Below are 21,781 nucleotides of genomic sequence, written 5' to 3'. Positions count from 1 at the left end.
AGTTCCAGGCCCGATCCTCCTGCAGCCACGTCTCAGTAATCTCCACAATGTCATATCTACCAACCTGTAACTGAGCCTCAAGATCATCTACTTTACTTCTTATACTTCGCGTATTCATATACAATACTTTTAATTCCTTACGCATCTCACCTTTCACATCGATCCCTATTACACTTGGCCATACTCTCCTATCCCTTTGTGAGCTTCCTTTCCTGTTAATTCTGGGGTCATTAACTATCCCTTTACTCTCTTTCCCTTTAACTCCATCCTCGACTATCCCATTTGACACCCCACCCCCCTTATTCAGTTTAAAACCACCCGTGTAGCAATGGCAAACCTGCCTGCAATAATGCTGGCCCCCCAAAACAGATCCCACTGATCTAAGAATCTAATGCCCCTCTCCCACTTAGGAAACCTGAACGGAACCCTCTGGAGACTTTGCGCCCCACCCAAGGTTTCCGTGCGGTTCCCGGAGGTTTTTGTCAGTCTCCCTAATGATCGAAAGTGGTTTCCACTTCTTCTATGTTCCGGCGATTAACTATCCCTGAATAGTTGAATAAGTTAGGTCTTTATTCTCTGGAGCGCAGAAGGTTAAGGGGGGACTTGATAGAGGGCTTTAAAATGATGAGAGGGATAGACAGAGTTGATGTGGACAAGCTTTTCCCTTTGAGAATAGGGAAGATTCAAACAAGAGGACATGACTTCAGAATTAAGGGACAGAAGTTTAGTGGTAACATGAGGGGGAACTTCTTTACTCAGAGATTGGTAGCGGTGTGGAATGAGCTTCCAGTGGAAGTGGTGGAGGCAGGTTCGATGGTATCATTTAAAAATAAATTGGATAGGCATATGGATGAGAAGGGAATGGAGGGTTATGGTATGAGTGCAGGCAGGTGGGACTAAGGGAAAATAATTGTTCGGCACGGACTTGTAGGGCCGAGATGGCCTGTTTCCGTGCTGTAATTGTTATATGGTTATATGATTATTTCAAAAAATCCAAAACCGTCCGCGACTAAAAATAGGTTGCCGTTTTAAAAATCAGTAATTTTTTAGTCGAAGCCGGTTGCGATGCTAGTTGAAGGTGGTTACCTTCCACTACCTGCAACCTCCGGCAACCAACTGCAACCTCCGGCAACCACCTGCAACCTCCGGCAACCACCTGCAACCTCCGGCAACCACCTTCAACCTCTGGCAATCACCTTCAACTGGCATCGCAACCGATCGGAAGGAAACTTGGCACACTCGCAGCACAGGAGAACAATGAGTGAACTGGCAAAAAATCATAGGGCTATTGCAAACCGTTTTTGCGCAAATAGAAAGACCGTGAAACCAGAAGATAACAAAATCAGAGTTTTAGTGGATGGATGGATGGATCTGAATCCTGATCTGTTCAATCTTTCCTTGCTACTCCCCAATATTTTCTTCAGAGAAAAAAAAACGAGTGCATTTGCTTAAGTAGAAATAGCAACTAGCATTTATAACCAAAAGTATTAAATAGAAAATGTCAGTAAGATAAGGAATTTATCAAGAAGGGGAACTAATAGATCAGTCAGAAGTGTGATTTAAGGAAGATCAAATAAAAAGAACAGGCAGAAGACAGGTGTTCTATAATATAGGATTAACCTTCTCACTATCAATGATTCCACCAATTTTCATGTCATCTCTGAACTGACTGATCATTTCTCCAGCATTCACATCCAAAATATATATAACAAACATCTTGGTACCCTGTCCCACATCCTCCAGTAGACCACCAATCGCAGGTTTCCAGTCACAAAAACAACTCCCGAAATCGCACTCTGCCTCGTATTACCAAACCATTTTAGTATCCAGTCTTCCAATTTGCCTGCTCTCATGGGCTCGACAAGAGCCTTGCTGAACTCCATGAAGTTGTTCATCAACACACTTTGATGTTTCTTTGAAATATTTAAGCAAATTGTTAAGACAAGATTTTTCCACCAGTTTGCATGTGGCAGTCTGGCATTGACAGATGCCCAGGACAGAAAGGTCAGTGTTGGTGTGTGAAAGGGATTTAAAATGGTTAAGGGCCTGTCTCACTGTACGAGGTAATTCAAGAGTTCTCCTGAGTTTCCCCTGATTCGAACTCGGAGAATTACGGTAATAGCCATTTGTAGGTACTCGGGACTCTCGTGGACATTTTTCACAGTGCTGACAAAACTTCACGAGCATACCCCGTTTCCCGAGTAGCTGCCGTTAGCGTTACGAGCCGTTAAGAGACGTCCCGAGCTCCAAATTACCCACTACGTACATTCTACGTACTTACCACGAGTTTGATTTTTTTTTTACTCGGGAGAGCTCTTGGATAAACCCGTATAGTGGGACAGGCCCTTTAGCAACTGGGAAATCCGGTAGTCCTTGGTGGACCGGGCGATATTTGCTAAATGGAATTATACTAAAGTGGGTGGATGTAGGGTTTCAGTGTATCTTTGAATGTAATAGGAAAAATCAAGAACACTGCTTAAACACGTGTGTGGGATCAACTTTGGTCATTGGAGAAAAGGCTCAAGGAAGTGTTTATGAAACATTCGTGGCACTGGATGTTGGAAAGAATATTACAACCTTGAGGAGGAGTGATTAACTGGAATTATATGAATAGTCAACAGACCATTTCTGCATGGTACAGGTCACTATTTGATCAAAGTATTCAAAATTATGAATATGTTTAATGAAATAAATAATTAATACTTTCTAACTTGTATATACTTAAATTGATAAGAGGAAGAAGCAAAGGTGATGAGGGGCCATAATCCCCAGTATTTGTTAAATAAGAGTTGAAGAATAATTGTTGACCATCAGTTATGTTTTTTTTCAGGGAGGGATCTATTCGACATTACCATATAAAGTTAAACCAGAAACCTAATGTACAGTACTATCTGGCAGAAAAACATCTGTTTAATAATATTCCTGATTTAATTGGATATCATCAACACAATGCAGCAGGTAATGTGACCCAAATGCAAAATCCAAACAAATACAAAATTATTTTAAGATAAAATATAATGGGTTTAAAAGTCAGTGTTTTGAGATTGTTGGTAGGGGCATAAAATATAAGATAATACGTATGTCCAAGACATCTTCGGGGGATCCTGTTACAGAAAATATGTTGAAGTCTCATGACATAGATTGATTTTGTTGGATCTAATGCTGTGAATGATAAAAAGCGGTGGTGGATTAATTCTGTGCCGTGTTCTGTCATGTTTCATATATCCTGGTGCAAAACTGATTGTAAGACATTGAAGAAAAATAAGTGCAGAATTAATGCCGAATAACATCATGCAATATCATCTTAGGTCTGGTCACAAGATTACGATATCCAGTGGGCCGCAAAGGACGATCTGCACCTAAAACTGCTGGCTTTAGTTATGGTAATATGGCCATCTAATTACCTAATTCTTCAGTAACCCAAACACTTTGCAACTTCTGTTGTAGATTTGTGTCTGTTTCTTAAACCCCCTACCTACCTCATATAACTAATGTTTGCTTTTTTTTCCTGTCAGTTGAGCATTTACTTGTTTATTTGAAAATCATCCAACCCAATTCAATGTATAGAATTGATGGTAGAATCCCATATGAAGTATAAGGAATAAAGTGGACGAGCTTGCGGCTCAGTTAGAAACTGGCAAGTATGATGTTGTGGGAATTAATGAGACATGGCTGCAAGAGGGCCAGGGTTGGGAACTGAATATTCAAGGGTATACCTCCTATCGAAAAGACAGACAGGTGGACAGAGGGGGTGGGGTTGCCCTGTTGGTGAGGAATGACATTCAGTCCCTTGCAAGGGATGACATTGAAGCAGGAGATGTGGAGTCAGTATGGATAGAACTAAGGAATTGTAAGGGTAAAAAGACCCTAATGGGACTAACCTACAGGCCCCCAAACAGTAGCCTGGACATAGGGCGCAAGTTGAATCAGGAGTTAAAATTGGCATGTAGCAAAAGTAATGCTGTGGTTGTTATGGGAGATTTCAACATGCAGGTAGACTGGGAAAATCAGGTTGGTACTGGACCCCAAGAAAGGGACTTTGTAGAGTGCCTTCATGATGGATTCTTAGAACAGCTTGTATTGGAGCCTACCAGGGAGAAGGCAATTCTGGATGTAGTGTTATGTAATGAACCGGATTTGATAAAGGACCTCGATGTTAATGAGCCATTAGGAGGCAGTGACCATAACATGGTTAGGTTTAATCTACAATTGGAGAGGGAGAAGAGTAGATCAGAGGTGTCAGTGTTGCAGTTGAATAAAGGGGACTATGGGGCCATGAGGGAGGAGCTGGCCAAAGTTGACTGGAAAGATACACTAGCAGGGATGACAGTGGAACAAAAATGGCAGGTGTTTCTAGGAATAATACAGAAGGTGCAGGATCAGTTCATTCCTAGGAGGAAGAAAGATTCCAAGGGGAGAAAGGAACAACCATGGCTAACAAGGGACGCCAGGGACAGTATAAAAATGAAAGCAAAGAAGTACAACGAAGCAAAGATGAGCGGGAAGTAAGAGGATTGGGTAATGTTTAAAGAACAACAGAAAATAACCAAAAAGACATTATGAGGAGAAAAGATGAGGTACGAAGGTAAGCTAGCCAAGAATATAAAAGCAGGATAGTAAAAGCTTCTTTAGATATGTGAAGAGGAAAAAATTAGTTAAGACCAAAGTTGGTCCCTTGAAGACCGAAAAAGGTGAATTTATTATGGGAACAAGGAAATGGCAGATGAGTTGAACAGCTACTTTGGATCTGTCTTCACTAAGGAGGACACAAACAATCTCCCTGATATAGTAGTGGCCAGAGGATCTGGGGTGACGGAGGAACTGAAGGAAATCCACATTAGGCGGGAAATGGTGTTGAATAGACTGATGGGACTGAAGGCTGATAAATCCCCAGGGCCTGATGGTCTGCATCCCAGGGTACTTAAGGAAGTGGCTCTAGAAATCGTGGATGCATTAGTGATAATGTTCCAATGTTCTAAAGACTCAGGGTCAGTTCCTGTGGATTGGAGGATAGCTAATGTTATCCCACTTTTTAAGAAAGGCGGGAGAGAGAAAACGGAATTATAGGCCAGTTAGCCTGACATCGGTGGTGGGGAAGATGCTGGAGTCAATTATAAAAGATGAGATAGCCGCTCCTTTGGATAGCAGTAACAGGATCGGTCCGAGTCAGCATGGATTTACGAAGTGGAAATCATGCTTGACTAATCTTCTGGATTTTTTTGATGATGTAACTAGGAAAATGGACAAGGGAGAGCCAGTGGATGTAGTGTACCTGGACTTTCAGAAAGCATTTGATAAGGTCCCACATAGGAGATTAGTGGGCAAAATTATGGCACATGGTATTGGGGGTAGAGTGCTGACATGGATAGAGAAGTGGTTGGCAGACAGGAAACAAAGAGCAGGGATTAACGAGCCCCTTTCAGAATGGCAGGCAGTGACTAGTGGGGTACCGCAAGGTTCGGTGCTGGGACCGCAGCTATTTACAATATACATCAATGATTTTGATAAAGGGATTCAAAGTAACATTAGCAAATTTGCAGATGACACAAAGCTGGGTGGCAGTGTGAACTGTGAGGAGGATGCTATGAGAATGCAGGGTGACTTGGACACGTTGGGGGAGTGGGCAGATGCATGGCTGATGAAGTTTAATGCGGATAAATGTGAGGTTATCCACTTTGGTAGCAAAAACAGGAAGGCAGATTACTATCTAAATGGCGTCAAGTTGGGAAAAGGGGAAGTGCAATGGGATCTGGGGGACCTTGTACATCAGTCTATGAAAGTAAGCATGCAGGTACAGCAGGCAGTGAAGAAAGCGAATGGCATGTTGGCCTTTATAACAAGAGGAATCGAATATAGGAGCAAAGAGGTCCTTCTGCAGTTGTACAGAGCCCTAGTGAGACCACACCTGGAGTATTTTGTGCAGTTTTGGTCCCCTGATTTGAGGAAGGACATTCTTGCTATTGAGGGAGTGCAGCGTAGGTTTACAAGGTTAATTCCCGCGATTTGCAGGACTGTCATATGCTGAGAGAATGGAGCAGCTGGGCTTGTACACTCTGTAGTTTAGAAGGATGAGAGGGTATCTCATTGAAACGTATAGGATTGTTAAGGGTTTGGACACGCTAGAGGCAGGAAACTGGTTCCCGAAGTTGGGGGGAGTCCAGAACTAGGGGCCACAGTTTAAGAATAAGGAGTAAGCTGTTTAGAACGGAGATGAGGAAACACTTTTTCTCACAGGGAGTGGTGAGTCTGTGGAATTCTCTGCCTCAGAGGGCGGTGGAGGCGGGTTCTCTGGATATTTGCAAGAGAGAGCTAGATAGGGCTCTTAAAAATAGCGGAGTCAGGGGATATGGGGAGAAGGCAGGAACGGGGTACTGATTGGGGATGATCAGTCATGATCACATTGAATGGCGGTGCTGGCTTGATGGGCCGAATGGCCTACTGCTGCATCTATTGTCTATTGTCTAATCCATCTATTATCTGGAATCAAAATCAGGTATTTTTAATCAAGGTGGATGCCATTCTCCAGTAAACAGCTTTTGTAAGCTTTGGCTGATACATTCATAACATTTTTGTATTCATATATTTTTCCGATGATTTTGCAATGTAGCAATGATATAGTAAAATATTCCAACACATTAATATTATAAAATATATAGCTTCGAATAAAATGGAGGTGCGTTCCAAACTACTACATGGAAATGTAGATGCACAATTTGGTTTAAAATACTTTAAATGCTTTTTCTTTACAAAATAATACTTAAATATAGACCCTCAAAGCTTTTGTTTTGTGTCTAAAAGACATTTTTTGTTTGCAATACAAACAGGTTTTATTTCTTCAGACACAGGTTCCCATCCATTGCATACTGCCATAATGATGCTTTAAAGTGTGTCTGCACTTTATAGATAAAGGCAACTAATACAATTAAAATTAGACTGATACAAATAAGCAGGTTCATTTCTCTCCTGTATTATTGGAAGTTTCCATTCATTAACACAATCTAAAATTTTGTTTATTATTCACACAGATAAGTGGGAAATAAATCCATCTGAACTAACTTTTATGAAAGAGTTAGGAAGTGGACAGTTTGGAGTGGTACGTTTGGGGAAATGGCGAGCTCAACACAAAGTAGCAATTAAAGCAATTCGCGAAGGTGCAATGTGTGAAGAGGATTTCATAGAAGAAGCAAAGATCATGATGTGAGTGATACCAAATTAACTTCAGATTTTATATAGCTTTAACAAATCAATAAACTATGGTAGAATTGTTTCACATGGTTTGGCAAAATTATTCAATGTGGTTAAAGTACTATATGTCTCTCAGGATGGAAATTATATCACATTTTTCAATTTTGTTGTGCAGTATGTGAACAAATTTGATCTCCATCTCTAAAGGCAACTGGATGCTTTGTGAGCAGATTGCAGACTTTTGAAAATGTGCTCCAGGTCATCCCTGGACAAAATTAACCATGAAAACGAGTATTGGCTCAATATGCAATGTATGTCTTGATGTCACTTGTGCAAAATGTAGTTGCAGATCCAAGGTCCCTCACATCGAAATGTGCCTTGATCTGAGACTTGATGTCTACTTGGTATAAGTTAGAGGGGTCCAACCTTACCTGCTCTGCTCTGCCATGGAGCCAGGTGTTTATCAACTCACAGATGAGTTCTTATTGTGCTCTACCATTCACCCATCTGTGCTACCCAATTAATATAATTAGAAGCTTTGATCACATGTTTGACCATCCTTCCTCAACAGCATCATTCATGTGTATTATAGTAGCCTTTGCATGGTCCCGCAACTCTTCCAGCTTCATCTATTATGCACTACAAAAATATAGTGTCCAAGATAGGATTGCATGTGTTTTTTTCGGTGATATTCTTGTGACTTTTAGTTGATCAACACTTCTCTGACAGATGAGATTGAGAATCCAAAGAGATTTTATGAGTATATTAGGAGAAAAGTGTAACAAGAGGAAATTGGGGGCCCTCAGAAACGAAATAAATGTTTAATATGCGTAGCTGCAGGAGATGGGTAATGTCTTCAATTAATATTTCTCCCCTGTTTTTACCACGGAGGAAGACATGAAAACTAGGCAGATTGAGAAAGTTAATGGCTGATATCTTGGGGACATAGAAACATAGAAACATAGAAATTAGGTGCAGGAGTAGGCCATTCGGCCCTTCGAGCCTGCACCGCCATTCAATTTGATCATGGCTGATCATCCAACTCAGTATCCCGTACCTGCCTTCTCTCCATACCCTCTGATCCCCTTAGCCACAAGGGCCACATCTAACTCCCTCTTAAATATAGCCAATGAACTGGCCTCGACTACCCTCTGTGGCAGGGAGTTCCAGAGATTCACCACTCTCTGTGTGAAAAAAGTTCTTCTCATCTCGGTTTTAAAGGATTTCCCCCTTATCCTTAAGCTGTGACCCCTTGTCCTGGACTTCCCCAACATCGGGAGCAATCTTCCTGCATCTAGCCTGTCCAACCCCTTAAGAATTTTGTAAGTTTCTATAAGATCCCCTCTCAATCTCCTAAATTCTAGAGAGTATAAACCAAGTCTATCCAGTCTTTCTTTATAAGACAGTCCTGACATCCCAGGAATCAGTCTGGTGAACCTTCTCTGCACTCCCTCTATGGCAATAATGTCCTTCCTCAGATTTGGAGACCAAAACTGTACGCAATACTCCAGGTGTGGTCTCACCAAGACCCTGTACAACTGCAGTAGAACCTCCCTGCTCCTATACTCAAATCCTTTTGCTATGAAAGCTAACATACCATTCGCTTTCTTCACTGCCTGCTGCACCTGCATGCCCACTTTCAATGACTGGTGTACCATGACACCCAGGTCTCGCTGCATCTCCCCTTTTCCTAGTCGGCCACCATTTAGATAATAGTCTGCTTTCCTGTTTTTGCCACCAAAATGGATAACCTCACATTTATCCACATTATACTGCATCTGCCAAACATTTGCCCACTCACCCAGCCTATCCAAGTCACCTTGCAGTCCGTATTCCGTATTACAATTGAGGAGGCGCAGGACATCCTAAAAAGTATGCAGATGGATACATCTTCAGGGTATCAGATATATCCAAGGACTGTGGGAAGCTCAAGCAGAAAATTGCAGGAGCCTTCGCTGAGATAAATGAATCTTTGCTCGATGAGGTTGAGGTGTTGGAAGAACGAAAGGTGGATAATGTTCTGCCTCAGTTTAAAAAAAAGTCCGGAAAGAAAAACTTGGGCAGTTTAGACGAGTAAGCCTGATATCCGTGGTAGGAAAGTTACTGGAGAGGATTCTGAGGGATAAGATACAGAAAAGAAGAGTTTTTTTTTTTTGAAGAAGTGGTCATGAGGATTGACGAAGGCTGAGTCCATGTTGACAACATCGAACAGTGGATGTTGTGTAGATAAACTTTAGCAAGACTTTTGACAAGGTCCCTCGTGGTAGTCTGGTTCAGAAGGTTATGAGAAGTGGGATCCAATGTATGATAGTGAATTCGATACAAAATTTGCTTGGTGGTAGGTGACAGAAGGTGATAGGAAAGGATTACTTTCCGGATTAGGGCCCTGTAACTAGTGATATGCCTCCGGGATTGGGAATGGGTCTTTTGTTGTTTGTCATATATATTAATCATTTGGAAGAGAATGTCAGTGGCATGGTCAGTTAGTTTTCAGTTGATACTAAAATTAGTGATATAATGGATAGTGAAGAAGGTTTTTTAAGGTTGCAACAGGGTCTCGGTTACTGGGAAAGTGGGCAAAGGAATGGTTGATGAAATTTAATTCAGACATTATGCCCATTGCGAAGTTAAAATAAGCCAGAATATGCACACCAAATGGCAAGGTCCTGGGGTGTGTATTGTACAGACAGACCTTGAGTACATGTATGTAGTTCCATGAAAGTGGTGACACTGGGAGAAAGTGTCTGGCATGCTTGCCTTCAGCTGAAGCATTGAATATTGGAATTTGCACATTATGTTACAGCTTCTATATATAGGCTGTACTTGCAGTATTGCGTACATTTCTGCCACCCTATAAGATAGCTGCGACTAAGCTGGAAGAGTGCGGAAAAGATTTACAAGAATGGCTTGAGTTATCAGGATAGGTTGGGCCTGTTTTCTCTGAAGCAAAGGAGGCCGAGAGGTGACATCATGGAGTATATAAAACTAGGAGAGGCATAGTTGGGTAGAAAGGAAGAGTCCTTCCCATGGTAGGAGTATCTGAAACTGTGAGAGGGAGGAGGTTTAAAGGGGATCTGAGAGAAAACGTTTCCATGTAGACTAGTTATTAACTGGAATGAGCTGCCAGAGAAGGTGATGGAGGCAGAAACAGTAACGGCATTTATGAGGCATCAGGACAGATACATGAATGAGCAAGGCATTGAGAGATATTGAAGTAATACCTGAAATTTGGATTAGTAAAGATGGGCATGATGGATAGCAAAGACAAAGGGCCTGTTTTTATACTGCGCAACTCTGACTGGTTTAGTACTATATCAGATCATAAGATCATGTAATAGGAGCAGAATTAGGCCATTTGGACCATCAAGTCTACTCTGCCATTCAATCATGGCTGATTTATCTCTCCCTCCTAACCCCATTCTCCTACCTTCTCACCATAACCTTTGACACCTGTAATAATCAAGAATCTATCTACCTCTGCCTTAAATATATCCACTGACAGCCTCCACAGCCTTCTGTGGCAAAGATTCCACAGATTCACCACCCTCTGACTAAAGAAATTCGTCCTTATCTCCTTCCCAAAGGAACGTCCTTTAATTTTGAGACTATGACCTAGACCTAGACTCTCCCACTCTCAGATCATTCTGTCCCTGATCTCACCAGCCACCATATCTGTCTCAGCACTATCCTGTTATTGCATAGAAAGATGAAAAATGGGTGTAGGAGGAGGCCATTTGGCCCTTCGAGCCTGCACCGCCATTCATTGTAATCATGGCTGATCATCTATAATCAGCAACCCGTGCCTGCCTTCTCCCATATCCAATACAATACAATACAATTTATTTGTCATTTGAACCCCATTGAGGTTCAAACGAAATGTTGTTTCTACAGTCATACACAAGAAAGAACCAAGACACAACACAATTTACACAAACATCCATCACAGCGCATCTCCTCCTCACTGTGATGGAAGGCAAAAACTTATCTCTCCCCTGCACTTCCCATTCCCCTCCCGATGCCAGAGTCAAAGCCCCCGGCGGGCGATGGTAATTGTCCCGCGGCCATTAACGCCGTGCCGAGTGATGCAAGGCCGCGCTCCAGGTACTCTTCAACCCCGCAACTCGGGCTGGTGAAGTCGCCGTTGCGGAAGCCCCGAAAAGCGGTCTCCCAGCAGGGACCCGGTGTCACTGTCCACCAGACCTGTGGTTGGAGCTCTGAATCTCCGGGGTCAGGTCGCAGCCGAGCGCCACCACAGCTCCACCCGCACCGAACTCGGCCAGCTCCGCGATGGTGAGTAGGTCCGCAGCTCCGTGACTGGAGCCCCAGGTCGTTCCTGCTGGAGGCTGCCCCACGGTGCTCGGCCCCAACGACAACGGAGACCCGACAGAGAAAAGGTCGGGTTCTCCGTGCAGGGGATAGATTTTAAAAGTTTCCCCCACCCCCAGCCCCCCGCCCCCCACACACATACCCACACACACCCACACACATACACAAAAAAATAAAATAAAAACTACATTCAAACGAGATAAAAAATAATAAAAAGACAGACGGACTGCAGAGGCCGCTGCGACGTGAGTCGCGCCGCCCACCGGAACAGGTTGGGACCCTTGCCTTGTCCCTTGCCTAGTCCCTTGATTCCGCTAGCCCCTAGAGCTCTATCTAACTCTCTTTTAAATTCATCCAGTAAATTTGCCTCCACTGCCTTCTGTGGCAGAGAATGCCACAAATTCACAACTCTCTGGCTGAAAAAGTTTTTTCTCATCTCAGTTTTAAATGGCCTCCCCTTTATTCTTAGATTGTGGCACCTGGTTCTGGACTCCCCCAACATTGGGAACATTTTTTCTCCATCTAGCTTCTCCAGTCCTTTTACAATTTTATATGTTTCTATAAGATACCCTCTCATCCTTCTAAATTCCAGTTATTGATTAGGAGGATTGGGAAAGCTGGGTGTTATCCTCAGTGCAGCATGTTGTGAACAGTGACTAAACCTTCTGTGGTCATCCTAGAGCTTTGCCTATTAACAGAACATCTGCTGACACTGTAACAGCTCAATGTTGTTAATGATCTGTTTTTAAATGTATCTGATTGTCAAGCATCTAAAGACTTTGTTGAAATGGAGATAAATAATTACAAAAATGTAAATCCTTTAAAATGTACAATACCACCTCAATTAAAACAATTGGAATACTGGGCTGGAGATGCTGGAATCTTGATTTAAATGCAAAATGCTGGAGTAACTCAGCAAGTCAGGCAACATCTCTGGAGGATGAGGATACTCAAGGCTTAAGAAGGGTCCCAACCTGAAACTTCCTGTCCATGTCCTCTGAGACGCTACCTGACTCACTGAGGTACTCCAGCACTTTGTGATCTGTGGAAAGAGAAATTCTCTGTTTCTCCATTTTGATGGACGTTTTATCTGAAATGTTAATGGTTTCTCTTCCCACATGTGCTGCATCATTCCAGCATTTTCTATTTTTACTTAAGATGCAAAACATCTTATTCTTTGCTTTGTCCTCCTGTGATCTGCCACTGAACTTTGTGCAGTCCATCAGTTGAGTGCAAGGTCAGATGCACTAGCATCGATCTCCATCTTGTCACTGATTTCTACCTTTCAATGCATGCTGAAGAGTGGGCAGGAAATGGGCGTTAGTTCCACTGGTTAAAGGTGAGCACGATCTTATGTTGCTGCTGTTTCCGTGCAATTTTAGAGTTGTCCATTCCAAATAAGTGTCATTGTTCCATAAATATAGTGATAAAAAAATGAATTCAACTTTGGATTCAAACATTCATAACCTCATTAATTTATCTGCAGGAAGTTATCTCATCCTAAATTAGTGCAATTATATGGAGTTTGCACACAGCAAAAGCCAATTTATATTGTGACCGAATTTATGGAACTCGGTTGTCTACTGAACTATCTCAGACAAAGAAGAGGACAGATAAACCATGAAATGTTACTGAGCATGTGCCAGGATGTTTGCGAAGGCATGTCATACTTGGAAGCAAATAGGTTCATCCACAGAGATCTGGTAATTGTTCAATTGCTTTACGATAAATAATGCAAATTTGTATCAAAATACTTTGAACTGCAATGGCAGGTTTTCCTTTTGAAAAGGAGAGAAAACGTGTAGAGTCCAAATTAAAAGAAAGTTTGCGGAATCCAGATTGAATGCAACAGTCCAAATCATGTATAGCTCAGCAATACAAATCGTATATAGCCCAGCAAGGAGTCATATTTTCTTGAATGAAATTAATTATTTGAGGAACTATACCCCTTGGTCTCTTTGTTCAAAGCCACCAGAACTATTTAAATATTAAACTTTGCATTTTGTAAACTTTGCCAGCCTACAGTTATTCATACGATTGGATTACGAACCCTTTGTATATGTTATATCAGTAAAACTACAATATTACAATTGAGATGGTTAATTACTAAGTTGTCAATTAATACCAATGATAATTGAAATTGAATTGCAAACATTAATGTGTATTATTTTCAGTCATGTCATTGTATATGAAACAGATGGGAAAATAGCAAATAAGACCCCAAGCATAGTCCTCAAGGAATGGAAGGAATAAGTAACAGGTTTGCATAGGTAGTATCCATTAACAATTTATTCATGGAAACATTGAAAATAAGTGCCTGTGGGTATAGTTCAAAATTGTTAGATTGAATTTCATTGGTTATCAACTTTCTGAAGTTTATACATAATCGAAGTTATGTATTGTTAAATTCCCTGTACAATTTTTGAATTTATGTGATAAGTAATGTTGAATTTCTATGGATAGTTTAATTGGTCTGTTCCTTATAGCAGATAGTCAAACAAAACTTGTAAATTCAACTCCAATACTCAGATAAATCAGATAAATCATACTACTAAATAGAATGAATTAAGCATGAATGTGATTATAATGATGAACATGTGAAACTTGACCCTTTGAATAACTACATGGAAATCTAAAGCAAACCTCATTCTCGTTGAGATTGTGAATTGTTTAACAATGATTGCCATTGTTCACCCCAATAGCAATGAAAAGCTCAAATTTTATTTTAAGAAGTATGGCATTTTTTTTAGGCCGCCAGGAACTGCTTGGTGAGTGATTCACATGTGGTGAAAGTGTCTGATTTTGGAATGACCAGGTAAGATTATGCTTGTACCAAAAGGTTTTCTTGTGATTTGTTAAACAAAATCAAATTCATCAAATCTATTAAGAGACTGCTTCATATGACTTAAGTACTTCAGTTCCTTAATAGTTAATGTAAACTAACCATATCCCATACATTTAAGAGAAAAAAAAGATCTTCTATATGGCAAGAGTGTTATGCATTTTAATTTTCCTTTCTGTATCATGTTGAGAATGGAAAATCTAACATCCAAATAGTAACAACAATCCCAGAGAAGCAATTATAATTGCTGATTGATGAGGGTAGGGCGATGGATAAATCATACTAGGGAATTGAAGGCAATATCTCCAAGTTTGCGGATGACACTAAGCTGGGGGGCAGTGTTAGCTGTGAGGAGGATGCTAGGAGACTGCAAGGTGACTTGGATAGGCTGGGTGAGTGGGCAAATGTTTGGCAGATGCAGTATAATGTGGATAAATGTGAGGTTATCCATTTTGGTGGCAAAAACAGGAAAGCAGACTTATCTAAATGGTGGCCGACTAGGAAAAGGGGAGATGCAGCGAGACCTGGGTGTCATGGTACACCAGTCATTGAAAGTGGGCATGCAGGTGCAGCAGGCAGTGAAGAAAGCGAATGGTATGTTAGCTTTCATAGCAAAAGGATTTGAGTATAGGAGCAGGGAGGTTCTACTGCAGTTGTACAGGGTCTTGGTGAGACCACACCTGGAGTATTGCGTACAGTTTTGGTCTCCAAATCTGAGGAAGGACATTATTGCCATAGAGGGAGTGCAGAGAAGGTTCACCAGACTGATTCCTGGGATGTCAGGACTGTCTTATGAAGAAAGACTGGATAGACTTGGTTTATACTCTCTAGAATTTAGGAGATTGAGAGGGGATCTTATAGAAACTTACAAAATTCTTAAGGGGTTGGACAGGCTAGATGCAGGAAGATTGCTCCCGATGTTGGGGAAGTCCAGGACAAGGGGTCACAACTTAAGGATAAGGGGGAAATCTTTTAAAACCGAGATGAGAAGAACTTTTTTCACACAGAGAGTGGTGAATCTCTGGAACTCTCTGCCACAGAGGGTAGTCGAGGCCAGTTCATTGGCTATATTTAAGAGGGAGTTAGATGTGGCCCTTGTGGCTAAGGGGATCAGAGGGTATGGAGAGAAGGCAGGTACGGGATACTGAGTTGGATGATCAGCCATGATCATATTGAATGGCGGTGCAGGCTCGAAGGGCCGAATGGCCTACTCCTGCACCTAATTTCTATGTTTCTATGTTTCTATGGATGTTGTCAACGTGGATTTTAGTAAGGCCTTTGATGAAGTCCCCCATGATAGGCTGATCCAGAAGAATGTGATGAACACAATTAACAGTGACTTGGTTGTATGTGTTCAGAACAAGCTTATTGATAGAAGAGAGAGAGAGTTGTGCTGGAAGGACAATATTCAGGCTGTTTATGATATGTATAGATGACTTGAACGTATACATAGACGTTAGTAAGTTTGGAAGGCTGTCAAAGTATGCAGTGCGATATAGATCAGCTACGGTGATGGGTGAAGAAATGGCAGATAGAATTTAATCTGAGCAAATGTGAGGTGTTGCAATTTTGGAGGTCAAATGTAAGGGGAAAATTATACAATTTGAGGTAGAGAAGGATCTTGGGGTCCAAGTCCATAGCTCCCTGGAGTGGCAACACAAATGGATGAGTGGTAAAGAAGGCATATGGTATGCTTGGCGTCATTGGTCGGGGCATTGAAGGGAGTCATGATGCAGCTTTATAGTACTTTGGCCACATTAGTGAATTGTGAAACCATGAATTGGTTTTGGCATCATGTTTGGTACAGACATTGTGGGCTAAAGGCATATGGTATGGAGCATTGAGGGAAGTGATGATAGTACTTTAGTTAGACCATATTTGTTAGACCTATTCTTCTGCTGTACTGTGCTATGTTCTGTGTCAACGAGCTAAATGAATGCCATGGTGTCATTGGTCCACATTATATTACATCAGTTATTCTTTAAATTCTAATGCACTCTTCTACTTCGTAAGGTAATGTCCAAGGAAACATTTTACTCAAAATTTTAAAAAAATTAAAAAATGTACTCACTGTATAGGTGAAGTTTTATTTTAATGTAAAGCCTCAAACTATCTTCAATGTCTAGGCTTTAAGTGGACATTATTAACTTAATTCATTGATTTATTTCATGATGGACATTTGAATGTGAAAATGTTACTGTTACCAGAAAAACATCTCTTGCATTTTCCCACTTTTACAATAGGAACAATTGATTAAAAAAAATAAATCCTAATCCATGGATATTTGCTCAAAATGAAATCGATTAAAGTCAATTGAAATATTTCATGTCAATTTTAAGTAAAAGTAACATGTAGTAAAATAAAATATTACTAATTTCAAGAGGTTGTATGTCATCATATTGTTGATTTGAAACTAATTATTAAAAATAAACTCTAAACCCTAAGCATAAACATAATAATTCTTAGCCCAGATCAGTGAAATTGTGACCTGAATCTGAATTTTACTTTCTCAAGGGGGATAATAGACAATTGTGCACAAGCCGTCAACATTCAATATAGTGCAGCTCTGAAGGTGTATTTGTCTGTAGGATTTAATGGTTCCACTTGGTGTTTCACAATAATTTCAGAAGTAATCCCATAAACTGTTAGAGCTGAAATTCTGGAGAGTAGCTTCAAACCATAACCTTAGTGATAACTAAGTAGATATTGAAGCATTTTACAATTGTGCTGAAACCTAATTTCCAACGATTAATGAAAATATAATGAGGCTGAAATTTGCAGATTTTTGAATGCGTGCATAAAATTTATATTTTTTCTATGCATTAATACAATATATAATGCATTCAAATATGCCACTGTTGGTACCATTTCAGAAACACATTTCAGTAACTTGTAGATGTGTACAAAATATTGGATGTGGAGAAGAACAGAATAGATTGGAATAGATAGCACCGATGCCCTAGTGATGAAACAAATGGCCTCCTTTTGTTAAGATATCCACAATATAACTATATTTAATTGCTCAATCTTTAGATACGTGTTGGATGATCAGTACACTAGTTCTTCAGGTGCCAAGTTTCCTGTGAAATGGTCACCCCCTGAGGTGCTACATTACTCGAAGTTCAGCAGTAAATCGGATATATGGTCGTTTGGTAAGCAAATGTAATCAAGAGTATACACTTTAAATACATGCCTTACTCTCTACTTTATTTTGCGTATCTCTAACAATTAAAAGCCATTTTTATTGTGAACATTACAATCAAATACAATGGCTGAGAACACTGGATATAGCAAGGGCAATGGACCCAGCTGTCGTACTAAAAACCGGAGCTCCAAAACCACCTGAGCATCTCATGAGCCACAAGCTTGAAAATTTTAAATATTTCTCCTTTGACATTAAGACTTATTATACACAAGTGTTATGATTAATTCATATACATTTAACCTTTTTCTTGTTTTCCTGAACATCATTGTGTACTCATTCTTTCCAAATCATTTGGGAGAATCAGAACATATCTATCTAGTCAGTTTGGAAAATTCAAAAAAACAATCAGAATAATTCAGTCTACCTATTTTATGTTGATATATAGTGAATAATTTGATATGAGGTTAATTTGGTCTTGGGAACCTCAATAGCAATTTTTAAATTTAAATTTACAGGTGTTCTGATGTGGGAAGTTTACAATGATGGAAAAATGCCATTTGAAACTAAAACAAATGCAGAAGTAGTTGAATTCATTTCATCTGGCTTTCGATTATATCGACCAAAGCAAGCATCAAAAGCTGTTTACGAGATCATGAATCTTTGTTGGCATGAGGTTAGTGACACAACTTTTAATTGCTTCTATGAATAAAAATGTTTGAAATTAGTTAATACATTACCCAGATTATTGTACACCCACGGTGCAAGAGTTAAGACGTCGTTGTTACATCTGTACATGGTGTTGATGAGACCACACTTGGAATATTGTTCTGGTCACCTACTATAGGTAGCATGTCATTAAGTTGGAAAGGGCGCAGAAAAGATTCACAAGGATGTTACCAGATCTGGAAGGCTTCGGTTTTAAGGAAAAGTTGGAAATATTGTGGCTTTTTTCTCTGGAACACAGGAGGCTGAGGGGTGACCAGATGGATATATATTGGACCTTGAGGGGTGCAGATAAGGTGAATGGTTACATCTTTTTCCAGGGTAGGGAAATCTGAAACTAGAGGGCTTAAATTTAAAATGAGAGGGAAAAGATTAACGGAGACATGAGGGGCAATTTATTCACATAGAGGGTGATGGATATCTGAAATGAGCTGCCAGAGGGAGTGGTGGAAATGGTTACAGTTACAATATATGCCAGACATTTGGACCGGTACATGAATGGAAAAGATTCATCAGGATATGGGTCAAATGTAGGCAAATGGGACCAGCTCAGATAGGCAACCTGGTTGGCATGGACAAGTTGGGCTGAAAAGGGTGTTTCCATGCTGTATAAGTCTATGCCACTGATGTTAGTGGTGGATTGTGCTCACCCATGTTTGGAATTTGCAGTAAAACATCATCCAGCTGCTTCTTTATGTAGCAACACATCTCAAAGAAAGCATTATTTGTATGTAAGCATAAGCATTATTCAAAAATGTGTTATTTGGGCATAAGAATTTTGACTAAGGTTCTGCTAATGTGAAGTGTCTTAAGGAATAAAGAGTCAGAAAGAGGGATACATTTAGGCAGGGAATTTTAGAGCTTAGAACCTTGACAATTGATGTCATATTACCATAGGTTTGGAAATTAAGTTAAGGAATATTAAAGCGACTGGAGAATACCGAAGAACTGGAGGAGCACAGGTGCTTCTGAGGATTATCTTGTTGAAGAGGCCACGGAGACGGGAAGAGACAGGACCTTAGAGAGATTTGAAAGCACATTGGTTTTCTAAAATACTGATGTTGTTTAACCAATAGCTGTTATTGGTCAGCAAGCACAAAACTAATGGGTAAAGGAGCTAGATGCAAAGTGGGACATGGTCAGTATGGTCAGCAAAGTTTGGTTGATGTTGTTGAGTAGAATAGAATATGATAAAAATCCCAGCAGTACATTGAAATATTTGAACCTAGGGTTTGTACTGCTCTGAACATATTGGGAAAGAAGGAAGTTTGCGCTACATCTAAACTCATTTATGAAATGCTTCTGCAAGCTTGAGAATGGGACAAATGTGTTAACTCCATGGTTATCTGAAATTGGTAAGTCTTAGTGACTCCAAAGGAAGTGAATATCATTTTTTATTAGTTTAATTCACAAATATATAATTGCTATTGACCACATTTTGTGAAAAACTATTTGTGTTTTGTCAAGTAGGATTTGTCCAATTTCAGTATAATTTATACTTGATTGGCCCTTTTAGTTTATATCAACTGTGGCTATACTTGCAATTTGGTGACATTGGTTCAATGTTATGTTAAGAACAAAATGCAGAGAATCAATGGTGAGTTTTGGAGAAAAATGGGTATGGTTTTGAAGGTCTCCAATATTTAAAGGAAAATGGTAGATCTGTCAGGCTTCATGTGGTAATTAAGTTTGGGAGTCCCTATATAAACTAAGGCAGATAGTATGTGTAGTATTTACATTGTCTTTTACTATATTCAATTTTGCAAAAGCTTCTGGTGGATTTCTAGATCCATAGAAGAATATTTTTTATTTGTAGCTGTCTCTGACTAAATCTAATTTCAGTTCATTAGATTTGTTTTTAATGATAATGTTTGTTGTATCATTTATCTTTCCAGAAAGCTGAAGGAAGACCATGTTTTTCAGAGTTACTAGTGAAGATCAATGAAATAATGGAACCTGACTATTAAAGTGACTTTCAGCTGGCTGTAAAATGTTTTTGAATCAAGTCAAAGATCCATACATTTATGTATTATGACAAATTATTTTGGGAGTTTGTCAATAATTCAGATCATCAGTTCAAAAGCGTTGTGCATATCTAGAACACAATATGGTGATTAAGAAGAGGAAATCACATGTTTGATGCAAATACGCCTTGTGTAAATGGAATATTAACCATCACTGTGTACATTTGTAGAGTAATATATTCACTTTCTGTGATGTAATCTGAAATGATAGAGAGCATAATTGAAGCCTTGCATTGAAACTGATTCTGATTTGTCACATTTTTAATAATTATATCTCATTGCCAATTTCACATCTAAGGGCAACTTTTAACCCATTACTATTCTTGACACTAGAAATTTAATTAAACCATCAACAATTTTTGCTGAACTAATTTTTAGCAACTATTTCTTTCTTTCTTTCTTGCCTTTCTGAGGTTGATAGACTATGTGCCATTGCATAATTCTAAAATATCATAGAAACATAGAAAATAGGTGCAGGAGCAGGCCATTCGGCCCCATCGAGCCAGCACCACCATTCATTGTGATCATGTCTGATCGTCCCCTATCAATACCCCGTGCCTGCCTTCTCCCCATATCCCTTGACTCCACTAGCCCCTAGAGCTCTATCTAACTCTCTCATAAATCCATCCAGTGACTTGGCCTCCACTGCCCTCTGTGGCAGGGAATTCCATAAATTCACTACTCTCTGGGTGAAAAAGTTTTTTCTCACCTCAGTCTTAAATGACCTCCCGTTTATTCTAAGACACTGGCCCCTGGTTCTGGACTCGCCCAACATTGGGAACATTTTTCCTGCACTAGGTTGTCCAGTCCTTTTATAATTTTATATGTTTCTATAAGATCCCCCTCATCCTTCTAAACGCCAGTGAATACAAGCCTAATCTTTTCAATCTTTCCTCTTATGACAATCCCGCCATCCCAGGAATCAATCTCGTGAACCTACGCTGCACTGCCTCAATCACAAGGATGTCCTTCCTCAAATTAGGAGACCAAAACTGTACACAATACTCCAGATGTTGAATGCGGAGATAGTATTTGACAATATCTAAGTATCTAATTGGAAGAGCAATGCATAATCCAAATTAGATAGATTTATTAAACTTGGAGAGCTCATACATCTTACTACAGACAATATATTTTTAAAGTTGCTGGAAATATTTCTGTCAGTAATTGGAAAAATATGGTTACGTGGAGTTTTTGGTGTACTTAACTTACATTGGGGTGATCTATCTCATTCATTTTGAATTTTTATATTTTTTACGGAAAAAATTATGTCCACATTATCTTTCAATTCAAGTGAAGATACAACTGTAAATAACAGTAGAAAATGATATCAATCTATTTGTATGAAGCAATGAATCTAGTTTTGAACTCCATTTCAAAATTGGAAGTATCAACTTTTCTCAATGACTTAGTCAAATTGTTTTGCATAGTTGATTGTATGGGTTGATAAAACATTGATAAAACATTGGGATGACTGAAAATATCGAGTGGCTGACCTAAGTACATCAGTTACATTTTGAATGGAATTGTAGAACA

At 39.9% G+C, this 21,781-nt stretch overlaps 1 protein-coding gene across 3 annotated transcripts in view; it reads left to right on the top strand.

Annotated features, from left to right (window-relative positions):
* Window positions 1–20,876, top strand: part of tec (tec protein tyrosine kinase) — a 117,327-nt gene extending 96,451 nt beyond the window's left edge. For 2 of the 3 annotated variants that reach the window (XM_033028224.1, XM_033028216.1), the window contains exons 11-18: window positions 2,831–2,958; window positions 3,309–3,383; window positions 7,026–7,197; window positions 12,998–13,214; window positions 14,262–14,326; window positions 17,387–17,505; window positions 18,014–18,171; window positions 20,117–20,876. In XM_033028224.1, the coding sequence (XP_032884115.1) occupies window positions 2,831–2,958; window positions 3,309–3,383; window positions 7,026–7,197; window positions 12,998–13,214; window positions 14,262–14,326; window positions 17,387–17,505; window positions 18,014–18,171; window positions 20,117–20,188 (1,006 nt within the window). In that variant the 3' untranslated portion in view covers window positions 20,189–20,876. The remainder of the gene's footprint in view (window positions 1–2,830; window positions 2,959–3,308; window positions 3,384–7,025; window positions 7,198–12,997; window positions 13,215–14,261; window positions 14,327–17,386; window positions 17,506–18,013; window positions 18,172–20,116) is intronic. The other variant, XM_033028206.1, reaches the window with a different exon arrangement.
* The last annotated feature ends 905 nt before the right edge of the window (window positions 20,877–21,781 follow it).

The sequence above is a fragment of the Amblyraja radiata genome, chromosome 1 (genome assembly GCF_010909765.2).
Source record: "Amblyraja radiata isolate CabotCenter1 chromosome 1, sAmbRad1.1.pri, whole genome shotgun sequence".
In the NCBI taxonomy this organism is placed as follows: domain Eukaryota; kingdom Metazoa; phylum Chordata; class Chondrichthyes; order Rajiformes; family Rajidae; genus Amblyraja; species Amblyraja radiata.
This window is presented reverse-complemented; position numbering and strand designations above follow the sequence as displayed.